General features: G+C 48.3%; 2 protein-coding genes across 2 annotated transcripts; one reads left to right on the top strand and one right to left on the bottom strand.

Annotated features, from left to right (window-relative positions):
• The first annotated feature begins 1587 nt into the window (after positions 1-1587).
• MRPL27 (mitochondrial ribosomal protein L27) lies at positions 1588-3609 on the top strand. The gene is made up of 4 exons (XM_085304779.1): positions 1588-1593; positions 1710-1893; positions 2670-2737; positions 3176-3609. Exons 1-4 carry the CDS (start codon positions 1588-1590, stop codon positions 3380-3382), a joined length of 465 nt encoding a protein of 154 aa, XP_085160905.1. The 3' UTR covers positions 3383-3609.
• A 3-nt stretch (positions 3610-3612) lies between these two features.
• Positions 3613-11549, bottom strand: LOC146596026 (uncharacterized). The gene is made up of 5 exons (XM_085304565.1): positions 11486-11549; positions 10429-10550; positions 7323-7424; positions 6692-6856; positions 3613-5262 (listed from the first exon to the last, which is right to left on the bottom strand). The coding sequence occupies exons 1-5, from the start codon at positions 11520-11522 to the stop codon at positions 5116-5118; spliced, it is 573 nt and encodes a 190-aa protein (XP_085160691.1). The 5' UTR covers positions 11523-11549; the 3' UTR covers positions 3613-5115.
• Positions 11550-11566: the final 17 nt, after the last annotated feature.

Here is an 11566-nt window from a genome sequence, read left to right as displayed (position 1 = left end):
GGGGGGGCGTTCTGGCGGCTCGGCGCCACCGGTGCTGAGGCCTCCCCTCTGCTCAGGCCGCCAGCTGGCCTGCGCGGGCTTGGCAGCGCCCACGGGGCAGGGGGCCAGGGCCTGGGGCTGCCCCGCCGCCGGGTAATCCGGTGACTGAGGAGCTCGRGGGCGTCTCTGGTCCACCCTGCTCAAAGCAAGGCCAGCCCTGAGCTCAGGTCAAGTCGCTCCGGACTTTATCGGTTCTGRTCTCAAAACCCCTCCAAGGATGGAGACTTGCACAAGCTCTCTGGCAGCCTGATCCGCTGCTTGACTGTCCTGAAGTGGGGAAAAAAAGTCACTTGTGGGAAAAAACACTATTCGTATATACTACATAAAGATCAAACAGCAAGGGGAGGCGCTTTGTCCCTGTGCAGTGCAATAGCTGGGATGCCTAAAAATCCCTTTTGTTATCCRGAAGTGTTACAGTTAGGAATATTGCCATAATTCCTGTGTCGAGGTCAGCATTTTGAAGTTCTAACACTGCTTTCCAGTGTGACTTCTATCAAACTGCAAATTCCATCTCTCAGTATTTCACTCTAATGATAGACTGCTTTTCCCCTGTGTTTAATGCATTGAGATTTACTTTTTGTTAGCCAGTTTTTTTTTCGTACAACAGAAAATGTAACTTTGGAATCAGCTACAGTTCTTTTCTTGAATAAAAGTTAACTGTATTCTAACTCAGTGGAATTTGTGTATATTAAACTTTGTAAACCCCATTCATCTTTTCCCATTTCTCTGTAGTTTGTTAAGTCTCAGCTCCTTTTCTGTACTTAGCAAGTACCAAGCATTGAAGTTAACCATTCTATGTAGAGCGATTTCCCTCCTCTYTACGATATTTTACCTCACTGAGTATCTATGATAATTTAATTAAGATTAAATGAACTCAGTGTTTCTGCTTTGAATAGGGAAACAATAATGTTATGACAGCTACTCTTTACTAACCTGCTGCTGAAGAGGCTAGAGGTATTTAGAAAAAAAATGGATACGGCTGCTGACTACACACACACACAGAGTTGTAAAAAAAGTAATTATATCTCAGTATTTTTTTTTATAGAGAGAAGTTCACTGAACGGTCAGCTTTCTTGATAAGAAGATCAATGTATTTACTGAAAGTGCTTTTTTTTTTTTCCTGAAGAACAAACTTTGTGGTGTGAATGATACTTTGTGTTCCACAGATATTGATTCTGTAGCTGCTTCTTTTTCCTTGACTTGTCCTGATTGTAACTCAAGGAGCTGTATAAAATGCTTAAATTCATTTTTGTTCAGTGTAGTAATTATATCCACACTTAKATACTTTCCTGAATAGGAGTCTTAACATTTTGTAGTCTTACAGATGAGACTAAGTAAATCCAATTCACAGACCACAATTTGTTTTTTCTCAAAGCTGTATAAGGTTGCTTACTCAAAGCAACCAGTAACCTCAGTAGCTCATAGATCTACAAGGCATTACTGGAATAGAAATTTGTGTACATCCTTTAACACCATTGCCAAGAGTCTTATTCTCCCCTGGGTAGCAGCAGTGCTTGAGATGTAGCCTCTTTGCAGAAGATTTAGTCCATGGTGGTCTAACTATGACTTAACTTAGTACTAGTATTTTTCCTCAGGGAAATTTTTTTTCATTTCTTTTGTCTTTACTTTAAAATTTATATTGACTGAAAGTCTTTTTTTCAACATTAAAGGAAGAGATTAAAGTTTTTCAGTTGAGACTTTTTGTTGTTTTTGTTCTCACTCCAAATCTAGTTCTAGCTGCTCCACGAACAAGCCTGATTGCTGTGAGATGTGCTTCTAAGAAAGCTGGGGGCAGCTCAAAAAATTTAGGTGGCCGCAGCCCTGGGAAACGTTATGGAGCCAAAAAAGCAGATGGTAAGTAAAGGCATCTGTTTAGTAGTCTTATCTGTGTTCCAGAGGGTTCTGCACAGGATATCCCCTGCCACACATGTCAGATGTGTAACTGCCAAGTGTTTCAGAAGGAGAGTGGCCAGGGCTCTCTTTCAAGAGAAGGGAAATYAGGTTCAGCAAAATCTCACCATCAACAATTACAGCAGTCACCAGCAGGAGGGTAGGGTGAGTCAGCCTCCCTCTCAGATGGGCCTCCATGCAGCCAGCTGAAATTGCCTGTAGAAAACATACTTTGATTCTAACTTTACCTCTCTCTGGAGAGTCCAGAAGGATGAGTACACTGTGGGGCACCCAATAACTCAAATGCACTTTTACTCCATGCTGTTTTCAAAAGCGGGGCATTTTAGATGTTTACAAAAGGGAGAATTATGAGGCTTAGCAGAAGCCAAAGTACAGATTCATTCAGCTGAGTGCTTAATAATTAGTAGGTTTGCTGGTGAAAACAAGTCAATGTAAAAGGCAATAAAACAAATTCCTTTAGCAAGCAGAAAATGCCCTATACCCTACATGTAATCTTTTCAAAGATTAGAATTGCTTTTCGACATTGTACATCAATTACCCTCTATTGCTTGCCAATCGCTTTTTTTTGTTTAGATGCTTTTAGAATTTGAAGTCATTTTTCCTTATAAAATCTCACAGAAGGCTGGTTTTGTAAGTCCTAGAACTGTTTGTATTCTGCCAGCTCCAGAGCCTGAGGGAGCTCAATTCCCCAGCAATCTGACTGTGCAACTCTGTTGCAGGTGTATTTGTGCATGCAGGCAACATTTTGGCTACACAGCGGTTGATACGCTGGCATCCAGGGGCTCATGTAAGTTGCTTTTCTATCTCTTTTTCAGTTCTCAAGAGAACAGCAGACCACAACAGGGTCCCAAAGTCTGTGCTTCTTCTCTTACAAAAYGTTACTTAATTTCCTCCCCAATATTCCATATAATCCTGAAATTTGGTTTCATTGCCTGCTATTCCTTAGTCACAAAGCCTGCTTAGAATCGAATCTGTGTCCATGTGACTTGCAAAAGGACTGAGAGTTATGAATATCCTGAAAGACTTCTGTAACCTAATTGGGTTCTATACTTCAGAGTGGAATTAAAAGAAAACCGCATTACTTGCTTCCAGCTATTATCTTAAAATACAAAGCAGCAGCTGCTTTTGAAGCCAAGACGTCARACAAGGCAGACTGATGATCAGATCTGCTTTAGTGGTGCATCTCCAAGCTTTCCTTTCTAACAGTGTGCTTGTCCTCTTCTAGGTGGGGATGGGGCGTAACAAGACACTTTATGCTCTGGAGGATGGGATTGTGAGATACACTAAAGAGGTCTACGTACCTCCACCCCGCAGCAGTGAGAGCAGGGARGTGATCTGTCATCTACCTAAAGGAGCAGTTCTTTACAAAACCTTCATCAGTGTTATCCCTACCACAGAAGTAGGAAGCTTCAAACTGGTCAACATGCTCTGAGCTTCCTACATCATGTAGGAGCAGCAGGTGTGAAGGAACTGCTGGGACAGATCACTAGAGCTGGTCTGGCATCTTAGGACACTACATGCCTGGAAGAATATTCTAGCTCTGAAGATATTTGTGTAGGACTCTTCTTGCTTCTRAAGCACACGTGGTTGGTACTTGGGTGCAGGAATCACCTGCTGGCATTTATAAGAGGGTTTAATAAATGCTATGGGTTTCTTGAGTGTCTTGACTGTTCACAGAATATATGTTGCTTATGCTCATTTAGTAAGTGGAACTGTCTTTCTCTGGAGAACCTGGTCCGCTGTTTCCTTGGATTAATTAGCTTCAGAATCACTCTCATATCAGTTCTTTTCCCACTAATAATTTCCTGTCAAGTTTTAATCATTTTTAGACATTACTGCTGTATTTGTCTTAGTTTTAAATATCACACAAGAGGACAGTTATGTGCTTCCACTAGCACATAACTCTACATCGTAGAAAGCTAGGTTTTCTTCTTAATAACTAACTAACTCATTTCACTGATTAACTCCAATACTATCCCTGAAAGTGTTCCATTGACTAGCCACGTGAGGTAAGTTTATATTCCTAAAGCTAACACATGACTAGTTTTAGAGTGCCTGGTGAGGAGCACAAGTCTGGGATGGTATTTGAAACTCAGCAGCTGGAGGCCATGAGGTGTATCATAAAGCCATAATCCAGACTATCCTTTTATCTTTTCTGAGTCATTCCATGGATGCTTATTTTGCTCAAAAAGACAGGAGTCTTTTTTTCTGGTGGCCACACTGATGTCACTTTATCTACAGCTTTGTAAACAATTTTTAAAACAACTGTTTCGCAGTAGAAAACAGAGTATCAAAATTGGTAGTGTAAGGATGCCAGCACTGACATTACTAGATTGTCTGCTCTGCAAAAGAGGACTAAGTAAACTGCGTTAACCGCATATTTCCACATTTGCTTCTTTATGTCCTTCATAGAAACCACCAGCCATTCGCTTCACGCTTCTGTCCTTTCCCAGCTGCACGTCCAGTCAAACAGTTCATCTTGTTAGTCTCTAGTTGCATTCAGCAGTGCAAGTAACATAAGCTCCTGGATCTTGAATCTGGAATCTCCTGGACACCTGAATCTTTATCTCAAGTTCATACAAAATTGCTCTAAATCCCAGAGGAATGTTGCTGTTAGAGCACGTAGTGATGCTCTGATGCAGATTCATTCCGTTATTCTCAGGGATTCCCACTTGGTATCTGATATGCTGATAAAACCATTTTATAACCTAAGAAATAAGTCAAATAGTAGAACATGACCACCTTCTGAGGTCTAATACTTGGTATGCTTGGCAGTACTTGCCACAGCCTCACAGAGGTATGTTACACTCAGCTGCCTCAACAGGCTCTGGCCGAGCAGACCTTCACCTTTGCTTTGCTCCCTGTGTAGAGCAAAGCAGATAGTCTCTGGTAACAGTACATTTGCCAGAGATAAGAGCAAGCAGTCATCCCTGGTTATTCTGGACGAATATTTGGGAGCAATATTTGGTCGTGGCTCTGCTGTTATCCTTGTGCTGCAGGATGGAAGTCTCCACTGGCCAAGTCTGACTTGCCTGGGTGTTTCTTGGCTGATTGCAAACCTGGGCGAAGGTCTCAAGTTTGGCTGCTCCCTGCAGATGAGAAGGATGTCACAGGCACTTCTGTCATTGACACCACAGGAAGATGGAGTATCTTGGGGTTGAGTCCTTACACTGCTGTGTTCCTCTGAGTTTGGTAGCTGACAGGGGCCTGGAAAGGGTCTGGCGTGCCATGTCTGTCCAAGGTCTCTGAGCTTACTGCTGTTCCTGAGAAAGCTGGAGGATGCCTTAGAGCGTGCTCATAGGGAGGTGGCATCTAAAAAGGAGAAGAGTATTACAGCTGATCAGAAATAACAAGGAGATTGTCCTACCTCTTCTGAGAGGAGGCAACACAAGACTCATAACCATCACATCCCTGAAATTAAATTCTTGTAATCCTTAACGTGCTGCTGGCTGGATAGATGAACACCTGGAAGATTAGCGCTTAGCACGAGTTTGTAATGTAGTAAGGCAGAAGTCTACTGGAACAGCTATAGTACATTCCACTTACTCCTGCTTCATACACTCTATGCCAAGCTGCTGTTCTTCCCTATCCCACGTCAAGGATCTGTCACTATTTGTTGCAAATGCAAAAAACAGCAGCAAAAAGGCTTTATTATTTATTTATTTTTTAAAGAGGATTGTTCCTTGCTTTCTTTTGACCAAGAATAAATTGCTGTACAGGTGTTTGTATAAGCACCTAGAAACCAGATTTTCTGTCTAGATTATGATGTGGAAGAGCTCCCACTGCAGTGCACAGTAGGGCTTATTCACTGCTACCATGACTGCTGAAGCGAGCTGTGCTAATACCAGTCAGTGCTGCATCACCCCCTCCTAACTGTAAATGGCATTACCCTGCCGTCCCTCCCCACTTCTGAGCAAGTCACTTGGGCTTAGATCAAGAAGTTTTCAGTGCCCAGCTCATCCTTGGGGGGATCTGGGCCTTACTTTCCTGTGCCTTTAGCACTCTGGTTTTCAGGGCAAGTATCATTAGTTACAACTCTGAACCACTGAAAACTGAGCGCCAAAGGGGACAAGTGCCAAGTGGCATAGCGCTGACCATGCCAAACTTTTTGATGCAGCTTTAAGAGCTCAAAATTTAGGTAAATGGGTGAGCCCTTTAGTGCCCTACTACAGGTTTCAAATGTTTCTATTCCACTTTAGTCAATAAGGCCTTTTTGTTCAACAGGAGTCTCTTGGCAGACGCACTTGCTTTTCTTTGTTCTGTTGGGGGAGGTGCAACTCTTAAACATCCTAACAGGCAAAAACCTCTGGCTCATAAATAAGCCATAAGCATTTCAAGGTAACAGTGAGGGGACTGTCAGAGACGGCCCGTAGGGAGAAGGGAGCAAGAGACCTTGGAAGGCTTACAGATCTAAAAATAACATCCCCAGCTTGGACTTCTACTGAGCAGATGACCCAGGGGGGCTGCCCTTTCATCAGCAGCTCTGCCCTTCCTCCCTGCACAGGCATTGCTGCAAATGCACCAGGAGATCAATCATTAACCGCACAGATGTACACAGCCAGAGCCTCCTGGAACACTGTGTGCCTTTGCCAGAGATAAAGGCTATTAGAGAAAGACAATTGCAGAGAACAGAGTCCTTTGCTACTGCAAATTGCTGAAGCAAGACCCAGATACGGAGCGGAGGAAGACTGCTCCTGGGCCCCTGCCAGCTGAGAATAGCCTTGTGCATGGGACAGCTTACCTCCTGGCAAGGGTCTGCCCACAGCCCAAACCTCTCAGCAATCATCTGATGGATTTCCCGCTGGCGATCTTTCTTCCGCACACTCTCATAGCTTGGCAAGCGAGGCTGTTCCCAGGAGGGGAGTTGGTAGCTGCTCGGGGGTCCAACGCAGAATAGTTCATCTCCCTAGAAATATCCAGCCCAGAAGAGAAACCTCAATGCACTGGCCTCTATCTTAGTTGGAAGTTCATGGCCTGGCATCACCTGAAGTTAATTCAGAGTGCGGAGTTGTGAGCATCCTTCCTTAGATCCTGAAAGCAGAAATCTGCAAACCCTCCCTACAGCCTGATCTTGGAGGTAATTACACCACAGTCTTGTGATGCAGACCTGCTTTGCAAGATCCCAGGCCAAGAGGGATCTGCCTGGCGCTAAATGCCAGAAGATCTCATGCCAGTGGGATGTAGCACTCTGTGGTCCTCCTCAAAGGGCTATAGAATGCAGACAGCACTTCTCAGAGTTGCTGTGGATACTGTAATACCCAAGAGCCTCCTRGGCTTCCATAACCAAAGCCTCTCCCCAGGTTCACCAGGATCTTTGCTACCATTTCCCCTGCACCCAGCTCCTGTTAGGGAAGACTGTCAGCCAACATCACCTGCATGCCAGGATTCTCAGCAGCACTTTCCAGTTGTGACGCTCCATGTTGGGGTCCCACCAGCCGCTGGTTACTGCGGCTGAAGTACGGAGGGGGGCAGTCCTGTAACAAGGGGTTAGGGAGGAAAATGTAAGTGCAAGCAGAACTCCCTAACATCCTGCCTGATAGCAAGCAGCACCCAGCCAGCAGGCAGCCTGCAAGGGACAGCCCAGGCAGCGCGAGCTGGAGCGGCTCGCTGCTGGCTTAGGCATGTACTGAAGTTGCTGGCAACAGCGCCTGGAAACGAGCCTGCTCGGCTGCTCCTCGTGCTCAGCGGGTGCATTTGTCACCCTAGCAGGGCTCAGTGCTCTCCTTTTGGTTTCTCGCTGTGCTCAGCTTTGGCAATCCCCCACTGTGCTGCTTTAGCTCCAGGGGGGGAGAGCTGCTAGCTCTGCCTGCCTGGCACACAAGGCTCTCAGTACTGGCAGTCAGCCTGCAGCCTGGCTAGTTACTGATGCTGACTGCTATGGGCACCTCCTCACCATGCAGCACAGGGCCCTCTCAGCGTCCCCAAACCAGCCGACATCCCACCTGGCACAGCGAGCAGAGACAGCAGCCTGGCACCAAAGGCAGAGTTTCATTCAAACTCAGCAGAATTATTCTTGTTTGGGTAATGGAGGACAACAACCACCCAGCTATTCCACTGGTAAAGATAAAAGCTCAGTCATATGCTCAAGGTGACAAAATTTGTAAATGCTTATCTAGCAAGGAAGTCATTTCAGGATAACACGGCAAGCAAATTCAAAAGACAGTAGCCATTCTGTTCCCGAGTAAAGAGTCTTGCCCCAGTTAAACTGAATTCCCTGTCAAGGTGTTGAGCAACAGCAAGCAGAGATCCCTCTGGTGGGGAGAAGCCCCTCGTGTGAGAGCCAGGACTTGAGTTCCAGGAGCTTCTTTGTTCCCAGCAGTAAATAGCCCAGAACCACCACGTTATCTGCAGAGAAAGCGAGGTGGCAGATCGCTGTCCGGAGTTCAGTCAGGACAGTCATGCCTGGTGCCCATGATTGCAAAAATCCACATGAGCCTTTCTCAAGCACAGAGGGTTTTATGTTCCAGCTGGTCTAGTTCCGTCCCTGTGGCATCAGCAAGTTCATACTTCTTGGCAGCTGGAGGCTCAGTCTGCGGAAGCAGTTTAAGCTCAAGTGGGCTCTTGTTGTCTCTCTGGCCTCAGAGCAAATCCCATCCAACTCCTGGAAAATGTTTCCCTCCACCTCTTTTCCCTCCCTTCCTAACTGGTGGCCCTTCAAGAGCAACCAGGGACATAAAGTGTGGACTACAAATTAAAGAATTACTTTTGCTATTAACAACTTAGAAAACATTTGTTTCAGCCCTACCACACAATTACAGAAACCACAGGGAAAAACAGGTGGGCTGTGCATACAATTGTTCTTTGTTCTAATACTGATCAGCAAAATCAATACAAGCGCAACTGTACCAGCTTGAAAGCTGCCTCACACCAGTAAAGCAGCTTCACCTTTTCTTACGGAAATACATCCTATGCAAGGATGGTACTGCCATGGACCCTGCAGTCAGCTGAAGCCGTAGAAGTAGTTCCAGCCCCTCCCTCCAAGACCACCAATCTTACTCCTGCAGGAAAAGACCTATCTATATATATATATTCCCTGTCCCATATGTAGCTATTCACATCCACATCCCTCTGTCCACACTCCCACTTTGCTAAAGGTGAGATGCCTTCTCCTTTAGCCACCCACCCAAGAGCCAAGCCCAACCTCTGTGAAGGCTCTGTGTCTTACTGTGGTTTCTCTGGGTCTGGCGCAGCAGCACCCAAACCAGCACCGCCACCGGGCAGGGGACAGTGCTCTTCCTCCACGACACAAGCTGGAGGCACTAGCGCCCAGATCACACTCTCAACTGACCTCCTCAGTCACCTGCTCCATCCTCACCAAACATGAGCACCTCACCCGAGCAAACATCCCTAGAGCCAAGATGCCTCCTTTGAGAGACAACTGCACGTCCCCAGCCCCTACAAGAGGGAGATGATGTGGGTGGCCAGGAATGAGGACTTTGCACAGCCTCCGAGAGCAGCTCTGCAGAGCGAGAAGTGCAGCAGAACAGTAATAGAGGTATCTCCCTTATGCATGCCACGGATAAGCAGGCTGTAAACAGCAGAGAGCGAGAGGGGGAGAGGAACAGATCCAGCAAAGCATGCAGGGGACAGCAGCAGGGCAGCCTGTATCCACTGTAATTTCTGCCGGGGATTTCTCAGCTTGTGGTACAGCATGACCAATAGATTTGCCTTTCACTGAACAAACGTCTCTCTCGCCTGCTAGCCCGGGCTGATGTTGAACGTCCCCTCTGCCCCAGGGGACTCTCAAATCTTCTTCCTGAACTGCCATCACCATAGCCTGTGAAGGCCAAACTTTCCCCAGGCAGAAACCACCACAAAGGCTGCACTGGCTGAACATGCTGCTCTTTTTCCCTCACCAGCTTCCCCACTTGAAAGCCCCAGGAAATTACAGATGCAAGTGAAAGGGCTTTGTGTCTCGCTGCTCCGTGCCTGGGAGCTGTGCACAACAGAGCTAGTTGCCGGGATGCAGGCACTGGAGAGCAGCATTGTCTGCTTTACACTGAGCTTTCCAGCCCCCTTCCCGCTGTGCCCCTTTCCTGTAAGGGGGGCAGCACGGAGCAGCCTGGCTCTGAGCAAGCATGTGCTGGGGTGGGGGGAGGTCACCCCTCTGCATGCTGCCAGGGAGCCAGGGGAACCTGCTCGTCTCAGGCCTTGAGGATATTGCCCCCAACAGCCTGCTTTCAACCCCCACCTGCACAGCCAGCAGCACCTGGGTTAACGGATCTCTGGGATAGAACGGGAACACCAAGGAGGGAAGTGTGAGGATGGGACACAGCCCAGCTCTGCACAGAGCTGCTCCACGTCACTGGGCGAGCAGTGTCACGCGCTGCCCCTGTGCAAAGGGGAGCCAGGCTGCTCTTCGGCTTGCAACCTGCGATCTGACCTCAGAGACCACAGCTCAAAGAGACAAGAGATCTGACCAGCAGCTTTGATGGCACAAGACTCGCTGGCAGGCAGAAGCGAGGAGAGGATACTCACATACTGGCTAGGCCTCTGGAAGAAGCGGCATGAGCAGAGGAACTGGCAACACAAGGGGTCCCGGTGATACAAGAGCAGCAGCAGGACCAGAATCGCCACGATGAACACAGACGTGGACACCGCTGCCAGGAGAAGGGAGAAGAAATGAATGGAGCCGGTGGCCTGCTGCGCCTGGCAGAGCCTTCCAGCAACCTCCTCCCTTCATCCCTCTGGGTTCCTAAGGAAAGAGCAGGCTTAGACAAGCACAGACAGGCTGGCTCCCCTGCTCTCCATCCCAAGGAGGCTGAAAGCCCTGTTCCCTGACTTCTCTCTCTTCCAAAAAGATTGGGAACAAACAGCAAAGCCACAGTGGCTCCAGCTAATCCTGAATCCGAAGCAAACCCCGTACAAGTTAAGCAAGCGTATTGGGACTAGCCCTAGCACAGATCAGGGCCTCCACCAAGCAAGCGCCTCCCCACCTGGGCCCGCAAAGCGCCCTGCTCAGACTCCCGGTGCCTCGGGACGGGGTCTGATTTGCCAATCCCTTTGCAATCAAGGAAGTTTTGACTCCTAGTCAGACCGTGCTCTACTTCGCAAAGTCTGTCCTCTGTATCCTGCTCGGCACTGCCACGCAGAGAAAGGCAGAAGCAAAAATCTGCTCAGCAAGAAGCAAAGCGCAAGCCTAGAGCGTAACGTTTGGGGTTTCCCTTGCGCTATGGCATGACATTTTAAGAAGAACCTGAAAGCCTTAGCACTTCTCCACAGCTAAAGCCCATTCAGAGGCTGAAGCGCTGCAGAAAACCTCTTGGCCATGATTTCTCCCTCGACCACCAGTCCGCTGCCGCCCAAAGCTGCGCGATGGGGTTACCGTAGCAGCCCCGCGCCGCGCGGCCCCCGGAGAGCCTCCAGCGCCAGGCAGCCGGCTCCGGGAAAACAAGTATCTGCCGGAGCGGCGAAACCAGAGACCCCACAAGCGGCTGGAGCCGAGGGGCGACCAAGCGCCCTGCCCGGCGGCCGCAGCCTCGCTCCGCGCCCGCGCCCCGGGAAGCGCCGCCGCCCGCCCGGCCCCGCCACTCACTCGCCGCCACGACGATGGCCAAGACGTTGCTGTCCATGGCCGCGCCGGCGGCCGGGGCGCGCGTCAGCGCCTCGCCGGCCT

Source organism: Rhea americana, unplaced genomic scaffold (assembly GCF_003343005.1).
Source record: "Rhea americana isolate MKP2758 unplaced genomic scaffold, rheAme1 scaffold_21, whole genome shotgun sequence".
In the NCBI taxonomy this organism is placed as follows: Eukaryota; Metazoa; Chordata; class Aves; order Rheiformes; family Rheidae; genus Rhea; species Rhea americana.
This window is presented reverse-complemented; position numbering and strand designations above follow the sequence as displayed.

Bases quoted from the DNA above. Each gene is read 5' to 3' on its own strand.
- LOC146596026 (XM_085304565.1), bottom strand. From the start codon at position 11,522: ATGGACAGCAACGTCTTGGCCATCGTCGTGGCGGCGA. The intron at 6,857-7,322 runs GTGATGTTGGCT...GGATATTTCTAG, and splicing joins CTGAGAATCCTGGCATGCAG to GGAGATGAACTATTCTGCGT. The intron at 5,263-6,691 runs GTAAGCTGTCCC...TCTCCTTTTTAG, and splicing joins GGGCAGACCCTTGCCAGGAG to ATGCCACCTCCCTATGAGCA.